This window comes from Oryctolagus cuniculus, chromosome 9 (genome assembly GCF_051225735.1).
Source record: "Oryctolagus cuniculus isolate XC-2025 breed Fujian yellow rabbit chromosome 9, ASM5122573v1, whole genome shotgun sequence".
In the NCBI taxonomy this organism is placed as follows: domain Eukaryota; kingdom Metazoa; phylum Chordata; class Mammalia; order Lagomorpha; family Leporidae; genus Oryctolagus; species Oryctolagus cuniculus.
This window is the reverse complement of record NC_142875.1, coordinates 132,202,560-132,229,551: the sequence shown is the minus strand read 5'-3', so window position 1 is coordinate 132,229,551 and position 26,992 is coordinate 132,202,560. Positions and strand designations below refer to the sequence as shown.

At 42.9% G+C, this 26,992-nt stretch overlaps 1 protein-coding gene across 1 annotated transcript in view; it reads right to left on the bottom strand.

Annotated features, from left to right (window-relative positions):
• Positions 1-26,992, bottom strand: part of MUC19 (mucin 19, oligomeric) — a 139,676-nt gene that overhangs the window by 93,864 nt on the left and 18,820 nt on the right. The window contains exons 5-20 of the mRNA XM_089303329.1: positions 20,895-20,945; positions 19,919-19,978; positions 19,100-19,328; positions 18,203-18,320; positions 17,739-17,799; positions 17,425-17,522; positions 13,300-13,510; positions 12,202-12,324; positions 11,659-11,782; positions 9,061-9,196; positions 7,406-7,498; positions 6,434-6,518; positions 6,132-6,269; positions 3,904-4,053; positions 1,717-1,811; positions 851-977 (exon numbers count right to left, since the gene is read on the bottom strand). Coding sequence (XP_089159455.1) covers positions 851-977; positions 1,717-1,811; positions 3,904-4,053; positions 6,132-6,269; positions 6,434-6,518; positions 7,406-7,498; positions 9,061-9,196; positions 11,659-11,782; positions 12,202-12,324; positions 13,300-13,510; positions 17,425-17,522; positions 17,739-17,799; positions 18,203-18,320; positions 19,100-19,328; positions 19,919-19,978; positions 20,895-20,945 — 1,899 coding nt within the window. The remainder of the gene's footprint in view (positions 1-850; positions 978-1,716; positions 1,812-3,903; positions 4,054-6,131; positions 6,270-6,433; positions 6,519-7,405; positions 7,499-9,060; positions 9,197-11,658; positions 11,783-12,201; positions 12,325-13,299; positions 13,511-17,424; positions 17,523-17,738; positions 17,800-18,202; positions 18,321-19,099; positions 19,329-19,918; positions 19,979-20,894; positions 20,946-26,992) is intronic.

Sequence of the window (26,992 nt, the reverse complement as noted above, 5' to 3'; positions counted from 1 at the left end):
AGCAGTGCATGCTGAGGGCCACTGCTATGGCCCAGGAGAAAACAGCGATGGCTCCTCGAGCTAGCAAGGGGCAGGTGCGGAGATGTGAGCAGACTGGAGAGCGACGCGGGAGCAGCGTCTTACAGACGTGACAGCCACGCCTCCAATTTACTGACGAATTTTACTTGATTTTTCTCAAAATGCATTTTCAATGTGAGAATGCCATTTAAAAATGCTCTGGGGCAGGCCTTGGACTGTCGGTTCAGATGCCTGCACCCCAGTTCAGAGCACCTGGCTCCTGGCTCCGCCTTCCTGCTCATGCGGACCCTGGGAAACAGAAGTGGCAGCCTAAATAGCTGGGTTTCCACTCCCTGTGTGGGAGCTTGGTTGACTTTCCAGCTCCCAGCTTGGGGCCCTCAGCTGCTGCTGGAGCGTGAGGAGTGAACCCGCAGACGGGAGCAATTCCAGACGTTCTGTGTCTGTCTCCCTGCCTCACTGCCTCTCCAATAAATTAACAATTTATAACTGTGCATTAGCAGTCAGAACATTATTTAACTTCATCTGTAATAACTGAACATAAATATCATGTATCTATAAATATGCTTATCTACTCTGGTCTTGTTTATATGTGAATATATTAAAGCAACCTAAAAGAAATTTGAGAAAGAAATCTTGAAGTAGAAACTCAAGAATTTTTTTTTAAGAAACAGAAAAGCATTTTGAAAGAACAAGGCACAGATCGGCAAACAGGTGTGCCTCACCACACCCCCCACCACACACACACACACAATCGCGCACACACACACACACACACACCACAGAGCAGCAGTGAGGAGGAGGCAGAATCAGCCATGGCTGCTGTCCTGCGTACCACACCGTCCAGTTCTCCAGCCCACGAGGTATGTCTGCTTCTCCGCACACGCCTTCACATAGTTGCCCAAAATCGTACACAGGCAGTCTTCAGTGCCTTCACAGGAGCAGGTGTACTTCTTACACTCCTTTAAAACAAAGAAAGGAATGCTTTAGGAAATTCTTCAGGACAGCTAAGCCAGGTATAGTGATTCACTTCACAACCACGCCTCTACCCTGAAAAATATTTGTCTTTGAAATATTTTTTAAATATTCAAAGTAAGAAATTAATTATTAACCCATGTGTCAAAGAACTTAGAAAAGATCAAAACTTTTTCCCATTTGGGGTTATTTTCTCATTCTGTGTATTTTTAAATGGAACATATCTAATGCTTGAAGAAATACAATGTTAAATTTAAGCATATGCTTTTATTTATTAATAGCAGGTATTATCTGAAAATGTTTACTGTCAAAATGCTTTCACTGATATAACCAAAGTATTCCCCCCAAAGAGCTGATAGGGCAGGCGTTTGGTACAGCAGTTAGGGTCCCATATCAAAGCAAACAGTTTGGATCCCCTGGTCCACCTCTGAGTCCAGCCGCATGCTAACACCCGCCCCGGAAGGCAGCAGAGAACAGCTTAAGTACCCGGGTTCCTGCCACCCACGAGGGAGACCCAGACTGCACTGCAGGCTCCCAACTTGCGTCTGGTCCCGCCCCAGTTCTTGCATCTATTTCAGGAGCGAACTAGAGGTTTTAAGATCTCTCTCTCTCTCTCTCTCATCAAATAATTTTTAAAATTAGAGCTACAATTTTTAATAGTTAAATAAAATTGCTTATCTTTACATTTTAAAAAGAAAGAGCTGCTCCTGCTAGGCTCCCGCATACCTCATGATAGAATTTAGGGTTCACGATTGGATGGCAGGCAGCAAAGGGGCCGCTTGAATCAAGAAGAATCCCACAGTTCTTTTCAGCAAACGTTTCTGGAAGAAAATGAGTGGGCCCTGGATTGCTATCAATAGTACACGTTTCAGCTGAGAAATGCACACTTTTAATGCCATTATGCCTTTGTTAAAACCACTGTGTTTTTATAGTGTTTGCTACAATAAATCTACTTTGTTGTCACTGTGTACAAACACAGCATGATACAAGACACTTAGACTAGAAGGCTAAATCTTTATTACCTTTGGATTTGTATTCACACAGCCTTTCTCTGAAATGCGTTTCAACTTCAAAATGTATACAAAGGGCTTTCAAAAGTTCATGAAAAGCAAGAATGAAATGACAGTGCGAATACGCATGAATGGTTTGAAGTCCTCGTGTTTCTGTTGCAACAAGTTGGTCAACGAACCAATGCTGGCACCCCACGTGCCTCCCCTCCACCCTGTAAGCTGGAATCAGTCTTGCTAAGGTCACATGTGTGTCCAAGCTGGCTGTATGCAACCTGTGTAATAACACAGCTCAACTTGCTTTCATTTCAGAAATATATCATTTTGATTAATTCTCATTATACTGGTTTTTATTGCAAAACTCCCAAAATAAAATAACATGGAAAGTCCCTGAAATATGTATTGTCATGTTTACGTTAATGCTGCTACCAACTCATCTCTGATATCACAATCAGTAGATGAAACTTTCAAAACCAACTGCTAGGTAATTTTAACATATAACTGTACGCCCATCAGAATGTTTGTTTCAAAACTGTGGGTCAATTTAGGAACAAGGTAAAGCCGGCTCCTGCAGTGCCAGCATCCCATATGGGTGCCAGTTCAAGACCCAGCTGCTCCACTTCCCATTCATCTCTCTGCTATGGCCTGGGAAAGCAGTAGAAGATGGCTCAAGTCCTTGGACCCCTGCACCTGTGTGGAAGACCCCGAGGAAGCTCCTGGCTCCTGGTTTCGGACCAGCCCTGCTCCAGCCATTGTGACTGTTTGGGGAGTGAACCAGTGCATGGAAGATCTCTCTCTCTCTCTCTCTCTCTCTCTCTCTGCCTCTGCCTTCCAAATAAATAAAATTTTTAAAATATCTGCTTAGGGGATCAGCACTGTGACAGGGTGAGTTAAAGCCTTGCCCTGCAGTGCTGGCATCTGCCAGTTCAAGTCCTGGCTGCTCCACTTCCAATCAGCTGTCTGCTAATGCACCTGGGAAATCAGGAGAGGAGAGGATGGCTCAAGTCCTTTGGTCTCTCCACCCACGTGGGAGACCTGGAAGCAGCTCCTGGCTTCGGACTGGCTCAGCTCCAGCTGTTGCAGCCATTTGGGGAGTCAACCAGCAGATTAAAGATCTCTCTCCTTCCTCTCCCTCTCCTTACCCCCTCCCTCTCTCTCTCTCTCTCTAGCTCTTTCAAGTAAAATAAAAAATAAATCATTAAAGGAAATTCAGGAACAACTAGTTCACATCGAGTAATGAATGTGCTCAAACTTAGGTTCCACTGCCTCCCTTCGTTACAAAGAAGCAAACAAAGCTGCTTGACTTTGATTCTGGGACTTGGATGGCAGCTTCACCTTGAGTCCTGATTAAGTACAGCACTGTGGTCTCCGCGAGCAACAGCCCTGTTAGTGGGAATAAGAATCCCACCCACGCCCTGCACAACTTCTGTGGGAGTAAACTGAACTAGTATCTATTTGGTATTGAACTGGTATTTATAATCACCTCTTTGCTAAGGTGAAAGCCTAAGTCGAAACACACAAGTGTGGTTTCTGTGACTCCCATCTGCACTGGGCGTGGTGTCCCTGGTGCACCTCACCACAGCCGTCAGGACACTGCACCAGACACAGGTGTCTCTCGCGGTGTCAGTGAGCTTCCCTCTTTCAAACCACAATCATTTTTCACAAGTAAGTTAAAGGAGGCAAAATAATAAACCAGGGGGTTTTAAAGTCTGCTCTAACTCCCCTGTTCTGTATTGATGGGGAACCTGCACAAGGAGGGAGAGAGCAGGTCCTGCAGAACACAATGGACAGATGCCGTTTCTGGAGTGGACTCAGCCTGCTGGTCTGCTGCTTCCTCGAAGCTCAGGGACAACAACCCCAGTATTTCGTGCGCCTGCACTACTGCCACAGCGAGCAGCATGAGCACCTGTGTCTATGCTGACACACGAGGCCGAGGTCCCCGCAGGACAGGACATCATCGCCCAGGAATTGGCAAACGCCTCCGACGTCTTCTCCAGGATGTTCTGACTTGACATGAAGTCATCCTCTGCTTTGTTGTTGTAGGAGCCACAGAGACCTGCGGACAGCAGAGAACCGAGAGTAGTGACTCCTCACTCGCACACCGTTGTGGATTCACAGCCGCACTCCAGTGCGTTGTTCAAATCAAAGGGTGGGGAAGCTTCCCGGAAGTACGTGTGGTCCATCTGCAAGCGCTAACAGTTCATGACACTTCCGATGTCATCCAGATTCCTTTTCATTTAAGTCCCAGGAGCACTGACACCCCACTTGCAAGTATACTGGGTCTGCCCGGTGTGCAGGGGAAGCAGGCTCGCAGGGAGTAGCTGTGCCGGCACGTTTTTCCCATCTTGGTATGGAGACGTGAGCCCAGCAAGGAACATCTGCCTGACTTGCCGGGACCCTCCTGAGAATGAAGCTACCTGGTCACATAAAGGCCTATTGGAGAACAGTGCACTGCTCATCAACTGGCAGATCGTTGTGAGACCGCCATAATTGATTTGCTTGTAGTTGTTTGACTAATCCACGGCAGGATGTGAGAATGGACTTCAAGTTCAGGCAACCTCAGAGAAGGGTTCGACCATGCCATCGATCAGAAAGACCAGTGATAAGGTACTGTGCACTTGATTTTCAAAGGGTTTGAAAATGTTTGCATTGTTAAAAAGGCCTTTTGAGGGGAAAGGATATACACAGACAGTTCTCAGAAGAGGAAATGCAAGTGGCCCACGAATACCTGACAAGGTGTTCAGCACCATCAGCTGTCAGGGGAATGAAAATCAAAGTCACAATGAGGTATCTTACTGCAGCTAGGATGGACGGTATCAAAAAGACACGAACAACAAACCCTGGTGAGGATGTGGAGAAAGGGCAGCCCTTGCACACTACTGGTGCAAATCAAAGTTAGTATTGCCATTAAGGAGAACAGGAGGCTCCTCAAAGACTAAAAACAGATGCACCCTATGACTCAGCTGTCCGTCTTCTGGGACATGTCTGAAGGAGGAAGTCAGAACATGAGAGAGACATCTGTATACCCATGTCTACCACTGCTCATACAAGAATCAACACACAGAATCCACCTAGGTGCACCTACGTGGAGAAATAAAGAAAATATAATATATATACATACACACACACACAAATAGACACACACATACAAGTAGAATACTACTCAGTCAAAAAAAAAATTAAGTCCTGGTCTTTGAAGCAAAATGGAAGAACTAGAAGTTACTAATGTGAAATCAAAGAAGCCAGGAATGGAAAGACAAAAATACAATGTATACTCTCTCCTATGTGGAAGTTAAAAAGGAAAGCTGATCTCCACATAGAACATGGATTACTGGGAGGGGACACTTCAAGAGGAGGGGAGGTAGGGATTTAGAGAGTGTTTGGGTAATGGGTAGCAAAACACTGTCAGGTAGCAAGTCCCAGCAGAGCACAGTGGGGTGAATGCGTCACAATGACGTACTGAGTTCTGTGTAAACACTAAAGGAAATGAGCTAGTAAGCTGCAAACATTCAGGAGACATACAGCAATGGAACAGCCAGGCCAGCCTTGGGCACAGGGAGTAAATCTGCCTCTGGCCACCCCATAGGAGCGGCTGCTGCACATCCAATCCAGCTCCCTGCTAGCAGCAAAAGATGACCCAGGTGTTTGGCACCTGCACGCATGTGGGAGGCTCAGATTGAGTTCGGGCCCCTGGTTTCAGCCTGGCCCTGACTAATGTAGACATGTGGGGAGCGAAGCAGCCGACAGAAGCTCTGTCTGTCTCTTGCTCTCTCTCTCCCTTCACTCCACCTTTTAAATAAATCTTTTTTAAAAAAATGAAAAACCAATTACCTGGTTTGATCTGTTTTCACTGTATACATGCATTGAAATACTTTACATGTACTCCATAAAAATTTACAAGTATCTAATGTTAGGAATTAAAAAAAAAAAAACAAAACCTTGGGGAATAGTTTCTTGATAAATAAAAGTGTGTTTATCAAGAAAAGCAAGTTGGGATTACTGCACTACAATGTAGACTGGAAGAGTAGCTTTCAATGTTTTATTCATTACTGTTATTTATTAAGAGCAGCTGGAAATGGTAATTGACTGTGTCACATTGTGCCTTGGGGATAAAAATTAATGCAGAGGACTTACCGACTGTGTCTGTGAACTGGTTGGGTGGCAGGGAGACATACAACTGCATCACAGGAACAATCTGGATTTGCATTTTTACATGAAAGTATGTTTCTACTTGATGGTACAAAGAAGAGGCTTTGAAAATCTGTATTTTATCTGTGAAAATTATTAGTATTAATAATTAATACAGTGAATGCTTTTTCATTTCTTAAAGTTATTTACCACTTTAAAACATTTATTACTTTAAAACATTTAACATCTTTAAAACTGAATCAGTGAATGCAGCTAACACTTATTTTAAATGCTGTTACTGAACTTACCTGAGTAGTAATAATCTTGAATAGTAATCTTGTCATTTGTGATGGTGCCATTCTTATTGAATACGTATTTGTCAACTGAAACAGACTAATATTTAAAACAATGTATTAGCTCATATTAATTTGCACTAGTAGTTATTAATGTAATATATGAACTTGAATTTCTGGGCCTTAAAAACATGCTTAATTGTACAGGATTAATGTATGAATACATAACATGTAGACTATGTTTAAAGCTCACACTGGCCCTGTGCTGCACGCTGGGACGAACTCACCACCCCTCATTTGCAGAGGAGGAAAGTGAAACCCAAGGAGGGACTGTCGGTTTTTAAGTGCCAAACCCCAGGGCACCGTTTTCCCTACTCACTTGGTACTGACTCAGTACTGACTCAATCTGTCAGATTCTAAAGGGACGCCACTGCCTTCTTTCCTGACAGTCCCCGGAGTTCAAGGACTTGGTGAACAGGAGCAGGTGTGTGGCGCAGCCATTGTGACCCCCGTGTCCACTCTCAGAGCGCCCGCGGTGGAGGCCCGCCTCCAGCTCCCAAGCCAGCTTCTTGCTGATGGCACCCTGGGTGAGCAGCTGAGTCCCTGCCACTGACACCAGGAACCTGATCCTGTGCCAGCCACCAGCGCCGGCCACTGGAGGCATGTGAGAGTGAAGCAATAAATGGGTATCTGTGTGTGTGTGTGTGTGTGTGTGTGTCTCCCTCTCCTACTTTGTATCTCATACAACCAGAAAAAACAACTCAGTGAGTACACAGGTTAAGCATCTTACTGTACACCGATGGCAAGAGTCACACACTTCCAGATCCTTGCAACTATTCGTCTCTCCCAGAGATTCGATATAGGCTTTATTTATGCTTTTAGCTTACTTAACAAAGCCTCTTTTCTTTAAACTCAAAAATTCTGGATTTATGAAATAATCGACTTGATGTGACATTGAAAAAAGACCTTAAGAAGCTGATGACTTACGGAATTCAAGGCTAGTGTGACGCTGTTTAAGCACGATCCTGTCTGCCCACTGGGACACGGCTGAAGCTCAATGCTGACAGACCAATCGTTATCCTGTTAAGAAAAGTGCATTTCAGTATTCATTGAAGTGTTAATTGTTTTAGGATATTACCATACAATTCATTCCTAATATGTGTCTGGATTTTAAGTGTCCACAATGCCTGCACACAATCGGGCTGCTCTGAGAAGGTGGCCCAATGCAGTCCACCCTGGACTGCACTCAGCAATGGGCAAGTGATTTACACACAGTCCGAGTTCTCCGCAGTGTACAACTGATGGTCCCCACAGTCACCGTCTTCTTCTTTTATCTCTACTGTCCTCTCCTCAAGGGAACTGTGGAGTGACTAGCAGGAATTAGGGGTAACGGCCTGTTGACTCTCTGGGTAGCCGTCCTTGTCTGTTTCAATTCAATGTGAGAGGCATTAGTTGCACAAGGTTACTCTAAGTCCTGTCAAAGCACGACTTCCCAGCCTCATCCCCAGATCCAGGGCTCTAATTCCAATGATTCTGCACATTTCCCTCTCATTTGCTCCACCCCCATCTCCAAATGTGGATTAGGAGATGAGCATGGGGCGGGCACTGCGGCACAGAACGTCAGATGCCACTTGGACGCCACTCCAGATGCCAGCTCCCTGCTAACGTATGCTCTGGGGGGCAGCAGGTGACAGCTCAAGCATCTGGCTCTTGTCACTCATCCGGGAGATCAGGCAGAGTTCTTGGCTCTCCGCTTCAGCCTGGCCCAGCCCTGGCTGTCGGAGGCTTTTGGGGAATTGAACCAGCAGGTGGGAGATCTCTCTTTACTCCCCCCTTCATTGTTGTTTGCTCTCTCTCAAATAAAAACTTATTAAAAATATTGTTTAAGGAAAAAGAGGGGAGGATTTAAAGAAGGAAAAATAGATTACACTGGGGTACAGTCAGGAAGCTGTAACTTGGAAACCTGATTGTTAGTGGCGACTCCATTTTACATTTGACAAGAACTCATCCTGCTTTTCTCACTCCAGGATTGACCAAATCTGCTTCTCATTTCTCATCAGAAAGAGGAAATAAAAAATTGTTTATTCTCATGCTAACCAAAGACACAAACTATAAAATGGAACCACCTTTATAACTGAAATTCGGATTATTTAAAATTTTAGGTCTGAAATGAATCTAAATGTAAGGCTAGCCTCATACTAGAACCAATTGATTCTAAAAATACAAAGTAATGATGAATGGGGAAGATGCTTCATGGGGGGCAGCAGACTGTCTTGCTTGAAGTAGGAGTCGGACACAGGAAAACTAAAGGAGAAGAATGAATTAATTTTCCAGCAAACTCAGGATTACTAGTGAATGAAGAGGATTTTGTTCATTTTTGTCTTTCCTTCTTTTTTTTTTTTTTGTTTTGTTTTGTTTTCTTTGTGGCAAGAACTTTCCAGGGAGCCTAGGCAATACTGATCCAATACCAAGAACTCTATCAAAGTCAGTATCTGGCAGAAATAGGTAACCTCTAATTGACAGGTTATTTGCTTCTTATTTCTTTAAATGATAATTCAATGTGCAGATTGCATTTGAGGTTGGTTGGGAAATAGTTTGGCGCCTCTAACAGTTTTCTCCAGGGTGATCAAGCAAGTACATACATGAATGGCCAAGAAGTGACAGTTGCCGGGATGGCTGTACTTGTTATTGTCAAAGGTGGTGAATAAACTTCCTTCCACCTTACATCTCCCGGGACACGAAGCCTCAGTGCAGGACCATTTTGCATCCTGGCACGTGCTGTTTCAATGAAAGGAGACATGAAGGTCATCAATCAGATTTTCTCGATGGAGAACATAAACAGCAGGACACCGAAAAACCACAGCTAAGCTCTGACTAAACTCTGACTGTCTTCATTCCCCACCCAACAGCCCAGCTCTGATAAGACATCTGACTTAGGGCGCTGTCCTGATATTTTAAAAGATGTGGATTCCACTGATCACAATGGTAACTTCTACATGAATTAAAGATATGAAAACATGGAGGGGCGGCAGCTGTGGGACGAGGGGTAAGCCTCCACTCGCCACACCAGCATCCCGTGTCGCAGCACCAGTTCATGTCCCTGCTACTCCACCACCAGCGCAGCGTCATGCAAACGCACACGGGAAGGCAGGAGAAGATGGCCCAAGTACTCGGGTCTCTCATACCCACGTGGGACACCCGGCTGCAATGTCTGGCTCAGACCTGCTCCCGAACTGGCTGCTGTTTGGGGAGCAAACCAGCGGATGGAAAATCTCTCCCTTTCTCTCTTATACTCTGCCTTTCAAATATATAAATGTAGCTTGTAAAAAACGAATAAACTTGTAAGATGGAGTTGAATAGGTTATTTAAATGGATCACATTTCATTATTAATGTTAAAGTGTCTGCTACAAGCCACACTGTCGACTTACACTGCCCAGTAGCATACAGAGACACATAACCACAGATGCCCAGTAGCATACAGAGACACATAACCACGGGGCTTCTAAAATGTGGCCTTTCCAAAATGAGGTCTGCCGTGAATGTCAAGTGCACACAGACTTTGAGAAATCAACATGAAAAAACATCACATAATCTCTTATTCTATATTAGTTTCATATCTAAATAATATTTTGAATATATCAGATTCTATAAAATACAGGATTAAAGTTAATTCCAACTATTTCTTTTTACTTTTTAAAAGTGTGTCAGCTAAAGAATGCACATTTGCATACGAGAATCACATGTATGACTCACACTGTATTTCTCTTGGGCAGCAGTGTTACAGACATCCAGTAAATCGTAGCTAATGATATTCATAATTGTTAAGAATACGCTGCTATTACACTACCAAAACATGCCCTATTTATAAATATTATAGCAGATTTTTTTTTCATGAGGATTGCTTCTCCACAGGTACGTTACACATTTCTAGAAAATTCCTTGGTAGTCTTAAAGAAACTTGGACTTTCAGAGGAAACATACGAAGAAATAGGGAATCTTCACTGCTCAGTGCCTCAATGCTGAACTCAAATGGAAGGCTCAAACTGGGGCAGGCGTTGAGGCACAACAGGCTAAGCCACACTCAGGACATCTGTATCCTGTATCACAGTGCCTGGTTAGGTCCTGGTTGCTGTTTCTGTCCAAGCTTCTTGCCAATTCACCTGGCACACAGCAAATGATGGCCCAAGAACTTGGGTTCCTGCCACCCATGGGGAAGTCCAAATGGATTCTTGGATTCTGCCTGGTCCAGATACTCTCTTTCTCCCCTCTCCCTACCCCCCTCACCCTCTCCTCCACTTCCTCCATTACCCCCTCTCTGTCACTCTGCCTTTCAAAATAAATAAGTAAATCATTAAAACAAAAAGAAGGCTCAAGTTGACTATGCAATAAAGAAATAATCTACACTAACTTTTGGCACATTAAAATTCACTCTAGATTAAATCTACTATTTATCTTCACCAATGTAGTTGCATAGAAAAGTTATTTGAAAAGCATTCACTTATTTCTTATTGCACATTTTATTCAATGTTTGGGCAGAATGGGCATCATTATTATCTCATTATTATAAGCAAAGCCTTGTATTTGTTTTGCTTATGTTTGCAACTACCAAGTGATTTGCTATTCAAACCATTATTTCCATTAGTGGATAGCATTAATTTTAAAGACAAAGAGAAAATCCAACTACCTTAAAACAAAAAAGCACTCTAACTGTACCTTTATAAAAAAAATATAAAAGATCAACAACAAAGAAAGTGCAATGCAACTTTCTTTGTGTCTGAAGTTTGTCTTGAAGTTTATCTTAAACCCTCACAAACTTTTTCAAGTGAGATAAAAGTACAAACAAGATTTCAGCATCTTTCTTTTTTTTTTTTCTTTTTTGACAGGCAGAGTGGACAGTGAGAGAGAGAGACAGAGAGAAAGGTCTTCCTTTGCCATTGGTTCACCCTCCAATGGCCACCGCAGCCCGCGCACCGCGCTGATCCGAAGGCGGGAGCCAGGTACTTCTCCTGGTCTCCCATGGGGTACAGGGCCCAAGCACCTGGGCCATCCTCCACTGCACTCCCTGGCCACAGCAGAGAGCTGGCCTGGAAGAGGGGCAACCGGGACAGAATCCGGCGCCCCAACCGAGACTAGAACCCGGTGTGCTGGCGCTGCAAGGCGGAGGATTAGCCTAGTGAGCCTCGGCGCCGGCCCGATTCCAGCCTCTTTCATGCAATGTGGACAGAAAGCTCACACGTACCACTGAGAGCCACAGGGACCTTCTCGGACTTCTCCTGACTGATACACTATCCCACTGGATTCGCAGGGACAGTCAGCCTTCAAGACACAGCTTGCTTTTTCTCCAATGTCATCCAACAGATAACCTGGTCAACATCATATAAAGTGAGTCTCGAAAGCAGGTAAACGTGAGAAGGGGTCCCCAGGGCTGCCCAATCACTCCCCCGAGCTCTTTAAGTGTATACATGCCCACAAAATGCTGACTCCACCTGTAAGCGATCCCTCCTCCCTTGAGAAGCACCACAAGCAGCGACCACCAGTTTCTGACCCTGAGCTACTGCTCCTTGGAGCACATTACCACCGAGCTCAACAGAGGACTAGCACACATTCTGAGAAGTAGCGGAGCCTTCAGGCACCACAGAGATAAGACAGAAAGCAGCTCTGAGAGTCTCTCCCAGCCTCCCCTCCAAAGAGAAGGACAGACTGATGACAGCTGAAACGTTGGAGCATCTTGTTGCAAATCGGATCCCCGAGTTTCAGTGTAATATTCTCACAGCCGTGTTACCTTCTGGGCAGGTGCAGCCACTCACACATTCACTGTCCTGGAAAGGAGCCACATTAGAACAAGTGGCAGGATTTGAGAGTCCACATTCCTTGTAGATAAGGTTTTCTGGGCAAGTAGGCTTTTCTGGAGAAATGCAGAAATAAGTATGTACAGAAATTAGAGAAAAATTCACGTGACAGATGCACAGCATTCCGGCGAAGAGCTTCTCAAATGAGAACCTGCGCACCTGATTTTCAACATGTCAGTCTTTAAAGATAATACAATTAGCACAACTTCTCACCCACAATTTCATAATAACATATTTAATTTTGAGATCTACATTGTACATTATTTACCTGAGTTATACAACTTGCATTATAAGGACCAAGCCTAAGTAGAAAGTGTATTATTATTTGTACAAAGCTCATATTTATATTTTATTACTCTATCTGAAAGAAAATCATAGTGCTATTAGTACACTTTTGATAAATTTTGTCAGTGAACTTTTACAGAAAGTACTCTTTTTTCCCCCATGAATTTCACTGACTGTACTAACAACAAAATTTCTAATTAAGATCATAACACTGGGGTGGGTATTGTGGCACAGCAGATTAAGCCACCACCGGAGACACCAGCATTCCAGATGGGTGCTGATTCAAGACTCTGCTGCTCCACTTCTGATCCAGCTTCCTGCAATTATGCCTGGGAAAGCAGCAGAATAACACCCATGTCCTTGAGCCCCCGCACCCATGTGGAAGACTCAGAAGAAGCCCCTGGAATCAGCCCACACCAGCTCTGGCTGCTGTGGCCACTTGGGGAGTGAACAGCAAATGAAGATTTCTCTCTCTCTCTCCCTCTCTCTTTTACTCTGTCTTCCAAATAAATGAATAAATCTTTCTACAAAAATCATAACGCCAAGCATTGCAAATTGTGGCAAGTCTTGTCACCATTACAAGTCTCAGTTTCCCCAAAAGCTCATGTCAGAGTCAAGATTTCATCATCTGCAAGATCCCTACCAAGGTCTGGAATCATTTAGGACGAGTATTTTGAAATGCAGCTTAATTTAAAGTGCTTAGGCAATCTACTCATTGGTAAGTTATGATCAAATTAAAAACCCACCACAAACCACGTCGGGGTCCTCTCGCCAGCTTTCAAAAACACCGGGCCCATCCGAGGTACAGAGGCGGGACAGTTCCGAGTAGGTGCCACAGGGAGACTGCCCCTTCCCGCTGCTGCAGAACTCATCGACGCAGACGGCTTTGTAGTCCCCTGCCAGGGCGGCAACCTTCCCACACTTCTCGAAGTAGGTTCCTATGATGCTGTTGCAGTGCTGCAAATCAAAGACCAGGGAAAAGGGGAAGAGAAAACCAGAAGGCTGTGTGGTTGTGTTCTGCATCTGCATAAAATCCTGCGGCTTTGGCAGAGAGCTGTGGGACACTGGATGCTTGGAAATATTTTTAGTTTGTAAAATTGCTAAGAAGAATTCCTCACGCCTGCCTTTTGCATTGTGATACAGTGACTTCAGAAACTGTTGCACCTAACCTTATGCAAAGTGACTCTAATGGAGACAAGAATTTTGGAACTTGAGCAAATGAAAGGCTGAGAGGACACTGGTCAGTGCCAGGGATTCGGGCAGAACTAACAGCGCTACTGCACAGAAGGCATGTTGTCAGCTGTTGCTCTGCTTCTGTTCGATGAGCATAATATCATGAAATGCGGTGGGGCCCATGCTCTGCAAACAAACATAGATGAGGGCTTTAAAACAATCACGGAAAACCTGCAATATGATTACAAAAAAACTATGCAGGATTTTAAAAAATGCGTTAAAATAAATTTATCTTTTAATTGACTTTTCTATGAATGATGAAATATCCTATTTACTTCATATCAGTAAGAGTATTACTGAATCTTACAAGTTCAAATTTCAGTATATTTTAACTACCACATCCCTGTTCTCTGTTCTAACAAAAGTTACTGCTAAAGGTTTAATTTGCATCAATTAAGAATAGGAAAGCTGATACAATTCTCTGAGAGGTAAATAATAAAGGAAATAAGATCTTCCAAGATTACTTTATCCATTATCCATTATGCATCTTTCTCAGTAGATGATATGTTCCTTTGTGCTAGAAATGCAGCTGTCTAGGTTCTGGGTTGAACAAAATGTCTTGTACCTTTGTTGGCCATTGGTATAGATGCAGTAGTTTGAGCATAAATTTTTCTATTAATCAGATATTTCTGAACAACTGGGAGTTGTGATAAGAACATTAAGAAGTTCTCAAAAACAAATTCTTGAACTACAGAAATCCTTAATGGACAAGATAGAAAATCTCTCTCGTGAAAATGAAATATTAAGGAGGAATCAAACTGAAATGAAACAACTAGTAGAATATAACCCTACCATTCAACCCAGCCATCCCACTCCTTGGAATTTACCCAAAGGAAATTAAATTGGCAAACAAAAAAGCTGTCTGCACATTAATGTTTATTGCAGCTCAATTCACAATAGCTAAGACCTGGAACCAACCCAAATGCCCATCAACAGAAGACTGGATAAAGAAATTATGGGACATGTACTCTATAGAATACTATACAGCAGTCAAAAACAACGAAACCTGGTTATTTGCAACAAGATAGAGGAATTTGGAAAACATCATGCTGAGTGAATTAAGCCAGTCCCAAAGGGACAAATATCGTATGTTCTCCCTGATCAGCGACAACTGAGCACCAAAGGGGAAACTTGTTGAAGTGAAATGGACACTATGAGAAACAGTGACTTGATCAGCTCTTGTCCTGACGGTTGATGTACAATGTAATACTTTATCCATTTTAGTCTTTTTTTTTTTTGTTCTAGTATCATTGGTTGAACTCTAATTAACACACAATTATTCTTAGGTATTTAAATTTAACTGAAAAGTGATCCCTGTTAGGAATTTGGAAAACATTATGCTGAGTGAAATAAGTCAATCCCAATGGGACAAATACCACATGTTCTCCCTGATAGGTGACAACTAACTGAGCACCAAAAAGGAAACCTGTTAAAGTGAAATGAACACTATGAAAAACAGTGACTTGATCAGCCCTCACCCTGACTGTTGATGAGCAGCTTAATATGTTATCCCTCTTAGTATTTTTTTGTTTGTTCTACTTAATACTTTTGGTTGAATACTGTAATCAATACACAATTCTTCTTAAATGCTGAAACTTAACTGAAAAGTGATCGCTGTTAAATATAAGAGTGGGAATAAGAGAGGGAAGAGAGGTGCAATTCAGGACATGCTCAAGCAGACTTACCTCAAACGGTAGAGTTAGAAACATACCAGGGGATTCCAATTCAATCCCGTCAAGGTGGCATGTACCAATGCCATCTCACTAGTCCCAGTGATCAATTTCTGTTCACAATTGATCATAATGATAGGACTAAGAACCAAAGGGATCACATAAACAAGAATAGTGTCTGCAAATACTAGCTGATAGACTAAAAAGGGAGAGAACGATCCAACATGGGAAGTGAGATGCACAGCAGACCCATAGAATGGCAGATGTCCTAAACAGCACTCTGGCCTCAGAATCAGCCCTTAAGGCATGCAGATCTGGCTGAAAAGCCCATGAGAGTATTTCAGGCATGGAAAGCCAAGACACTCTGGGAAAAAAAAAAAAAAAAAAAAAAAAACCACCTAAATGAAAGATCTCCGCGAGTGAGATGAGTGAGATCCCAGCAGAAGGAATGGGTCATCAAAGAAGGAGGTACCTTTCTCTGAAGGGAGGAGAGAACTTCCACTTTGACCATGGCCTTGTCTAAACATGATCAGAGTCGGTGAACTCAGGTGGCTTCCCTAGCCTTGGCAACTCATGACAAGAGCCTAGGGTGATTACTGATGCCATAAACAAGAGTGTCAATTTGTTAAGTCAACAACAGGAGTCACTGTGCACTTATTCCTCATGTAGGATCTCTGTCCTCAGTGTGCTGTACATTGAGATTTAATGCTATAACTAGTACTCAAACAATATTTTTCAGTTTATGTTTCTGTGTGGGAGCAAACTGTTTAAATCTTTACTTAATGTATGCTAAACTGATCTTCTGTATATAAAGAGAATTGAAAGTGAATCTTGATGTGAATGGAAGGGGAGAGGGAGTGGGAAAGGGGAGGGTTGCGGGTGGGAGGGACGTTATGGGGGGAAGCCATTGTAATCCATAAGCTGTACTTTGGAAACTTATATTCATTAAATAAAAGTTAAAAAAAAAAGCTACACTTTATAACATGTATGCTGCTGGTTCTTTCTGCCTTTCTGTTCTGCTATGGCATAGCTAAGACACACTTAGCTACAATGCCACTGACATGCTATTTGAACCCACCAGCTAGTAGAATCATGACCCAAATAAATTTCTCTTCCTTATACATTGAAAAAAAATCACTATCAGATACTTCCTCATACCTATTAGGATAACTAATATCAAAACCAGAAGTTAACACATGTTGGCAAGGGTGTGAAAAAAGAGAGAACCCTAATATAATGTTGTTGGGAATGCAGAATGGTACAGCCATTTTGGACAACAGTGTGCAGGTTCCGAAAGAAACTCAGAACAGAACAGAACTGCCTTATGACCCAGTGATGCCTTCTCCAGGAGATCTCCAATGAAATGAAACCACCACCTGCTCAAGACCTCCACACTCCGTGTTAGGAACAACGGCTAACAAATGCAAACAAGCTAAACGTCCATTAGCAGACAAAAGGACACAGCATTCACACAGAGATAGAAATACTGCATGGTCTCACTTATATGTGGAATACTTTTTTTAAAAAATCATTCAAATGTATAGGAACAGAACAAAACAGCATTCAGAAGGGCTGGTTGAGGTGTGGGGTGGAAGGTACACAGAGAAGTAAATCGTAGGGTACAAAGTAGCATCTGTGTAGAAGACACAAGTCTAGAGACCTAATACAAAACATGACCATGAGTAATAAAATCATACTGTATGTGGGAGTCATGACAAAGGAGTAGTTCTAGCTGTATTGCCCCCCCCCAACATACACACATGCACACACACACACACACACACACGGGTAACTATATAAGATGATGGATATGTTGATTTACCTCACTACAGTCACCATATTACTGTCTACGTATTTCCCATGCCATATTGTATACCTTAAATACACATAATAAAATTTATTTTTACACAAAGAAACCAAGGTGAATACAGCCAAAATTTGCGACCAGAGGAAATAACAACTTCTTACCTGGACTCCATTGTCACAAACTTCTAAGCTTTTACTAACAGCACTGGGGCAATCACCAGGAATTTTGCTACTGGCAATTTGCTCATTGATGTCTTGCCCTTCAAAAGAAAGCATGAATTTATTCAGGCCACCGATCACGGATGCACATTATTATCAAGCGACTTACAGACTTGGCAACATTAATATGCTTTTCACTTAAAAACTTCATATTCTTCAAGCAAATGTGAATTTTATTAGAGTTATCTCAACATCAGAGATGACTTGTTAATTTTTTTGCAAGCAATTTTCTTAGGCATACTCCATTGCAATCTTACCTGTTGTGCTGTTGAAGTCACCACAAAGACCACAGGTTGGATATTGCTTGTGAAGTGTGAGCTTTTAAAAAACAAAATCACATTTATATGTTAATAAAGCATTGAAAATATCTCCTGGCAAAGTTCTTCCAAACCAAAGGACAGTGCACTCTCAAATTTAATCCTTCTAAGTGGATGACTTGGGGGTCCTTATTTAAAGGAACTGGCTTAGTTTGTGTGGGCTCCGCCTCACTCACCAGATGTCTTATGTGGGTTATTCATCCTCCCTTAGCCTACACTTCCTGAGTTCTACCATCTGCAAAATGGGATTAATAATGAGATATACTTGAAGGTAGGATAGTGGCTAACATGTAGAGGTTTCTCAATAAGTCCTCTCTCTTTCTTTCTTCATAATGTATTATTTTTATAACTGAAGCTAAAGAACAAATAGCACCAGGTTATAAGAGAATTACAGAAGTACTTACTGAGAGTTTGTTATTTTTGTCCCACATTAAAGACAAGATTCCTCTACGGCTCTTCAGAACATTATGTTCCCCATATTTTATAATGTTAACCAACTTATTGTTATAGGGTATCTGCACTCTGAAAATATAAAATAAAAGTAAATGTACAAGGTAAGAACAGAATTACTATAACATTTTTGATAAAGGATGTCTCTATACTTATTACCTTCGAGACACAATACTGGGTAGCAAATATAAAAGTGTTCCTTATTTCTCATAAAAGAGACACAATGGATTCTTTAAATACTGGAAAGCTTTAAAGAAGCAACTCATAGATTAATAATAAATCCAGAGGAATTAATAAAGTGACACATTGCTAATTAAGAGAAATTAGTAAGGTTCAGTCTCAGAAAAAAAAGATCAAGCAATTTGAAATGTTCACAAGCAGAATATCTATCATGTCTCACTGTCTTACCCTGAAAAATCTTCAGTGTGTCAACTCTGCCAAATCTGAGTTGCTACTTCTAAAAATAACCATCTAAGAGTTTCAACCCCTTTAGCTGCTAATTTGTAAAACTTCAGAGTTGTATTTAAGAGAAAACTGAAGTATTGTGTTCACAGTTCTGTTGAGCTTGTGTTACCCCACATCCAGATGCTAAGAACAGTCAAAAAACAGAGCTGCTCCCCCGGGTCCCTCTTGCTCTAGCAATAAACATCTGAAAATCCCAAACAGAGCCAAGTCTTGTGCATGTATCAAACTCCTGCCCAAACATTTATGAGAAAATTCCATACGAGGATCAAAATAGGAAGAGAATACCATCTCTTCTCTATTCAACTGTTTTTCTTTCCTTTTTTTCCCCTCCCTCTGGGTACTCGAATTAATGTCACTGGATTTACCTGAAACACTCTGCGGCCTACCTTTCATCATTAACTGAAATAACATCGCCAGAAATAGCGACGTCATAGCCGTCAATTAGGACTTTTATATTCTCAATCTCACTGTCATTACTGCGCTTGATCTCAATGTTGAAATCCCCTCCGGATTCGACGCAGTGGCGGCAGAAGGTGTAGGCGCACGAGGACTCGAAGGCGAAGATGCGGCCGCTGAACGCTTTGTACACCCCAGCGCCCCAGGCTGAAGCCTCACCTGCCAAGCACCCAGAATCAGGAACAGTTAGCTACCTCCCCACTGCTTCTGAAAGCATTTGGAGGCCAAGAAGTCTCGAGAAGTTTCTATTCTCATTGCTACCCCACAAATCATTGCCTTCTTTCCTTCCCTACCATTAAAACATTAAAAATACTGAGTATTTCCTTGAAATACCTCAACTTGGCTATTCTGCTTAGACAGCAAAAAATTAAAACACATTGCTTCCACGCAAGGAAATTGTCTCTAATGTGGAAAAAGAAATCTGGAGAGAAACTGGTTTGTTTGCTCGTGTAAAGCATTTTTCTGATTTCATGTATGGGAGGTATCATTTATATTGAATGAGTGTAAAAAATTTTATTATTTTGCTATACACATATACATGTGGATATATATACATATGTGTGTGTATATATCTACATGTGTATAAAGGCCTTGGAAGAAAGTGACATCACTCAAACCTACAATGAACAAACAGATGGAGGTGGGCACATTTTTAAATCTACTTTCAAATTTTGACAAGTTTGTGAGCTCGTGTCGGTACTGACTTGGGCATAAAAATGTGTAAGAATACCTGAGCCATTTTTACTTACCAACATTTGTGGTTGTTTCTGAGTACGTTGGAATTGCTTCTGGAATATGGGATCCTTTTTCTATTCAACACAAGACATAAGTCATTTACATTGGAGACACAAGTTAATTTTAAGTATACAAGATAATGGGGATCCTACATGGGAATTTAGAGGTGGGTATTAAAGACCAGCAGTGGCTATCTTGATCCTGAATAAATAATTTGAGCCTGTGAAAGCTGGGATTTACTAACGTTACATGCATGATCATCCCTGCCGTCCATATGTTCTTGGGAATCAGCGGCTACAGCGCAATGAACAATCATTAAAAGCATATTCACGTGGAGTTATGCACAATCACTAACACACAACTATGCTCTCAACTTCAAAAGTCAAACACTGCAACCCCCATTTCATCGGAAACCATGCTACAAGTAGGCCTAGGGTACATTTTATTCAATCTGTCCATTATCCAATGCTACTAATTCAATTCCCCATTTATGAGGAATCTGTATACTGTGAAAATTTCTCCTGGTTGTTTACTGCCATGACCCTTTTATGTAAAGGACTAAGTTCAGAAGAAATCTCATGTCAAAGCCCAAAAGTGATGAGGACAACAGTAACGACAGCAGGTATTGTAGTAGGATCCTAAAATACTTTCTACACTGCTGTTTAGCGTCTGTCTTTACTACAGGCTATCTTTAACCAGAGAGAGTAGAAACAGAATGAATTCCTAATTTGCTTTTTCACATAATGTATCCAAAATGCTCCGCTTTATTCAAATTCTCTTAAGATGCAATTTTTTCTCTGGTATTCATGAAACTGTTTCAAATCGCTTACTGGTCTTCTAAACCTTAGTGCTCAAACAGAAGCACTTAGAAGCTCAGGGTAAGAAGCACACTGATATCAAGGATGGGTAAACCAATAATCTACAGAGATTTTATGATTATGTGTGTGGGGTTGGGTCTGTTTAAACACACGAAGTTCTAAGTCAAATTACCTGGAGTACTGATTGGTCCAGACGTACTGTGTTCAGATGAGCCTGTGACACCTGTAACAACATAAAATGATTAGGCAGCTTGCTGTGTGTAACTGTACTGGGTAAAACGTGGTATTTTTAAATCTGATGGATAAAGCAAGATCCAAGAATAGTAGAGCTCATGGTAGCAAACTCGGACCATGAAAAGCTAGAAAAGAAATAAATACATCATCAACGAGATGACCTGCTGGAGTAACAGGATTAAACGCCTTGCTGCTAATGTAACTGACAGCGAACGGATTTATCCCAGGTGACTGTCTTAAAACCTGTGTAGGGAAAGAGAAAAGCGTTGTGTAAATGGGGTTCCAGGTAGCTCACCCCAGGGGTTCAACCAGACTTATTCCCACTTTGAGTTGTTTTATGTTTTGATCATCGAGGCACTATTTCACAATATTGACTGAACACAGGATTCTGCATTCACAGCAACTGGATGTATGGAAGCCACCGAACCCCAGGTGGGCTGACACCATCTCTAGTTGTAGGAGATCCAGAACCCTCTGTTGTGGAGCCATCATCACTGCCCTGAGATACGGAACAGACTGAGCACTGCTGAATAGAGATCTCCCTAAAATCGGGAAAATCATAGCGGTCAAAATCTGGCGTCCAAAAAGAGAAAAACCTCAAAACACCAACTGCTTCACAGCAAAGATTAGAGGCAATGAATTCTGAACACGTTTCTCAGGGGCAAACCTACATTTGAACACCTGACCTAATTAACGGCAGCCAGTCTAGGACTTGGAAATCCACTGTCTTTTAGACCACTTGCACCAAGTGCAACTAGAAAAAAAAAGTGGGAATAAACCAGGAATGATTTTTAATTTCTTTGTTCCATTGAAGTGCTGACTTCAAAACTGATGTCAAAAGATTACAAACACAAAAACAAAATATCCACTATTCTGGTGTGACCAAACTTTTAATTGACTGGTCTTATTAATAACCAGTCCTGAGTTAGATCCACCATTTCCACAGTGTACCTTATTTCTTTCTAACTTTACTTCACTTTTAAAAACAAACATTATCCTAAAACTGATCGCCACTGATGATTCCTGTATATTTGGCAGAGCGGCTCCTTTCTCAGAAATGGCCGGCTGCCCGCAGCTGTGTGGTCATGCATTCTACATGTATTCCAACACCTCCAGTAGCATCAACACTCTCCCGTGCCAACAGCAAGACACCACTGGAAATATTCATACTAAAAAATGCATGACCCTTTAGTCTAATGTTTCATGAAGTGCAAATATCAATTTTTATTTGATTTTCAAAGATCATAAAGCCTGTTTATTCCTCTCAAGGGTGGTCCTGCAAAGAGAACATAAGCCACCAAGTTCCGAGCCAAGATACAACGCCAGAGCTCAAGAAATCAGCTGCTTCTCCAACCATCCCTTCCATGGACTTCAAATCAGCTCTGCACAGACAACAAAAGGAATCACATCAACGTTGTGGGGAGCAACTCAGACTAGACTAAGTTACTGGAATTAAGACTTATTCTATGCATCTGCTCTCCCACAATATGGCGCTGGGAGAGGAGAAAACAGCTTCTACACAGCTGCCTCCAGTTCAACCAATAAACTGTAGGACCTGCTCCTGATTGGAGGAGAGCAGCGTACTCGGCGTGTGGGTAGCAGAGTTGGGATTGGTGGAAGAGGACTATAAAGGAGGAGAGAGACACCATGCACCAGGAACACCTGAGGAACATCTGAGCAGCCCCCGAGAGAGCCGGCCGGCGGTGTGCCGCTCCCCCGCGGAAGTGGGGAAAGTGGCAGGGGGAACCGCCCTTCCACGGAGGTGGAAGGGTCGGTAGCCAACCCGGGAAGAACCAGCAGCAAACCCGGGGAGGGCCGAGCAGACAAAAGAACAGCGCAGGGTTTAGTGTCGTTCCTCCACGAAGAGGGGGAGCGACAAACGTGTTCACAGCCAGGAAACCATTTCCATAATCTGTGCCCAAAATGGTCAGTGCCTTTTGCCTGATCTCATGCAAACACATTTCAACATTATGCCTTGCTTTTTACATTGCCATTGATAGTAATTGGTAATGTTAACAGTTACGGAACAGTGAGAGAATCCTGACGTTCTAATGCTGAGAAGTAAAGCTCAATGCCTAAGCCATGGAACCAGACCCAAAAACATCCTTGCCAGCATCACCGGCGCTGTGGCACCAGGGCCAGTGCCAGCAAATCCCTGTCAAAGCCAGAAGCGCCAAGACCTGATGCAGCTGCACCCTCCTTCCTCCGTCACTCCCAGAACCGTTTCTTCCTTATGGAAAATCACAATATGACAGAAGGAACAGAGCAGGAAGAAGCTAACTGGGATTTCTGGGTCACAGAGTCCAGCCCCCACAGCTTCACAGCTATGCTTCCCGTTCCCAACAATTCTATCTCCAAGACCCTGCTGACTGGATGGTCCCCAACCGACTCCTGAGTCTTCAGAGACATCACCGCCCTGTCCAACCTTAGCCCCACTTCGTGCACTTGAGTCAACTGCTAAACACAAAATAACAACATCACCTCCAGCGCATGATTCAGAACCGCCCTGTACAGAGAAATAACAGCACTGCAGAGACTGGAACTCTGCACTCCCGTCACAGCCGCTGCCACTACGGCTGCTGTCACCAGGTCCAGTCACTCCAGGATCTCCAAACCAAACTGACCTTCACGCTTCCCTCTTCCACTCCCATAGCTAGAACACCCGTATTTTCATCCAACGGAAAAGTTAAATTTATTTTTTAAATGATCAAAGTGTGAAATCTCTCATTTTCACTGAGAGAGCACACGTTGGTGGGATGCCTGAGTGATGGATGTAAGAGCTGTGATGTGGGGACCCAGTCCCAACAGACACGCTGCTGCCCACAGCCCTCCTCTGCCTCCAGACTCCTCGTCACCCCATGTTCTCCCACGGGATTCCAAATTCCCAAGAATCATCAGCATGCTCACCATCCCCACCTCTATCTATCTTACTCCTGAGAAGACATTAATAGTCATCATCAGAATATATGTTTAAGCCACTTTTTTTTACAACTGAGAAATGCTTCATACATCTAAATTAAGTATCAGCAACCATGCCATTGGAACTGGAGGCTCAGTTACCTTTCATTAAATTCTCACCGAAGCTGCTGTCACCAGATTGATTTACACCCAAATTCTCAAACCACAGTTCAACTATACTCTTTCTTCCTATTAGATTCAGAACCAAGCAGCCAGGATTCCCACCGGCAGAGAAGTCACATGTTAATAAAATCACAGGTGGAAGGCTGAAGTCAACTGAGATTTCAGTGATGCACAGCCCAAAGTTGGACTCCCTAAGCCATGGCATCAGATCCACCCTGCTCTTCCCACTCCGATCAAACTCTGCCTCCAAACCCTTTCTGACCAAATTTCTCAGGACCAAAGCCCAGATTCTCTGGTCTAACACCACAAACAATCCCTACTTCTTGTACTGGTACCACCTTCAGGATATACAATGATTACCATACAAATTAATTTCAATATGGTTACAAGTGAAACTTCTTTATGCGCAGATTAAGTATCAACACCCAAGCCAGTGGAATGATTTCATTCCATGTTCACTGTGATCACTGTCACCAAACACTCGGAACCAGAATCTCCAAAAGCAAACTCAAGTCCAACCCTCTTTCCTCCTAAGACGAATTCAAAAAGCCCAGGGCGTCCCAAAACAAACTATTAAAATATTACTAAACACAGGAATAGCCATTTGCAGTGCAGCTGGGGACCTCGAGACCGCACGGAATACCTGCTCTACTTGGTAAGACCCAAGGCCTTGGAGTCCAGCCCAGCGGTCCCACTGCCACTCTTTTCATTCCCACCAACCTTACTGTTCCCCAATCCCTAGTCACCACAAGCCCTAAGCTGGGTCTCACATTTCCTGAGCTGCCACCGACAACTTGACTCTCACGCCTCACACTGGAATCAGCTGCAGAAAACGATCATCACAGAGTATACTGAAAACATGCAATATTCAGAAATAGTTGTGCACAAAAGTTAGACAGTAATGGCTTGAAACACATCTTCCAGAACGACCCATTCTATTTCATTCAACCGTCCTTGGACTAATGCTACTGTCACCGAATAAACCCAACCCCAACCTCCAAATCGAAATTCAGTCACACCTTTCCCTGTTCCAAGTTCCAGACCAGGAGACTCAGGTCACAATAGCAGGAAAATCCAAATGCTATTAAAATTAATCTTCATTAACTTGTTTGATGACAAATGATATTAGAGGTGTGTTAATGATTTCATATTAAATTTTCAGGAATGGATCTTGTTTGGAATAACTGATGCTATAGCCATCCAATCCAAAGACTATGGCTTCACCTCTGGCCAACCCACTATTGCTGATTTCACTCTTCTCAGCTCCACTGGTTCCCAATCCCTTTTGACCAGCTGTCCGCAAACCAAATCAACTACGGCTGAATCCAGTCCTACTGCTTGTGTGGGTACATCCTGATGAAATAAACAAAACACCGTTAGCAGCGATGTAACCTATGAGGCTTACTCTCAGTGCAGGAAGCCTGAACAGTCACAGCGGGACCAGTGAGCTTGGTTTTTCAGGTTCCCTATTTCAGCTTCACTAAAGCCGTCTGGTTCCAGACCCCCAGGCAAATGCCCTGTGAGCCAGAGTTACCAAAAGGAAACCTGAATTTACCTTTTTACACTACCAACTCCAAAATCAAGTGGTAAAACGTACCCATGTAGTGGAAAATTAAAACTTGATCAGGAGCTGTAAACAGTGCAGGAAAACTGTGGGTGCTGTTTTTTAGCAGACTCTGAACCAAAACAGAGTCTGAATCCCTAAAGCAGAGCCGATACCCACGAATTCACCACCATGAGCTCCTGGGTGTTCTTCCTGTTTCCACCAACAACCACGTGTCAGACTCAGCAACACCGAGAGGCATGACTCACTACTAATCATAGCAACAATATGGGTAGCAGAATTCACAGGATTAGCCTTGCAAATGCCATATGGAAGCCTAAACCGGACATCCTACCGCTCAAGACGCCCAGGTTGAGAACCAGTGTGTGTAAACAGCTTTCCCGAAGTCCTCCGCAGCTTTGTGGGAAAGACTGGGGCTAGGAACTGAGCCTCTGCCTCCCAGGCCCAAGCCCCATCAGTGACAGCCATAAAATCTACCTCCTTTTCACTAAAGCACTTAAATCGCTACTTTCTGTTATGCATCTACAACATGCTTTAGGGACACACCTTCCCCAAGAAGACCTCTCACACCAAGCCTGCGTTCGTCAAAAACACCACCACCAATCCCTGCTTTGCTAGTTGATTTTAATTCTGCCAGAAGCAGAAAGTAAGAAGCAATTGAAAATACCTGTTTCCACTGACTGCATTCACACCGAATCCATTTGGGCCAGGCGGAACCCCGTGCCAACACCACCTGCTTACCTGGATTTGTCTCCCACGCGAGAGCATGGTTGCTGTCCGAGAAAAGATGCTGTACTTTTTGATGTATTCCTTCACACACACCCAAACATGTATTTCCACACATAACTGCACATGGTGTAGTCATGGGGGTGCCTGACAACGGATATACCAAGGTGTTTGAAACAACTGCATTTGAAAAGCAAACACTGAGGCCAACTGGGGTGAATTTCACTGAGCCCTGTAGGACCTGAGAAAACAATGAACATCTTAATACTGCGAACAAAAGCAAACGCACCTCCCTCACCTGGTTACCACGTGAACTTCTCAGTCCCCAGAGGACAGGACAGGCAGCCACCACTGTTGTCTTTCCAAAACGGATTTCAACCACTCCCTTAGACCCAAGGCTTTTTTTTTTTTCTTCAGTTATCACCATACAGACTTGAACACTAAATTTTAATATAAAATATTGAAGCAATTCTCCTCCCTGGACCGCTGATATTCTCATTGTTTTTAGAAGTAAGAATGACAGACTTTCAAGGGCCAGGGACCAGGCATGTAAAGTGCAAAAAAGAAAAAAAAAAAAAGAAAAAAAAAAAAAAGAAAGGGGTGAACCAGGATGGCAGGCCCCACCTACAGAAATTTAACTTTTCTTCCAAACAATATCAAATTAC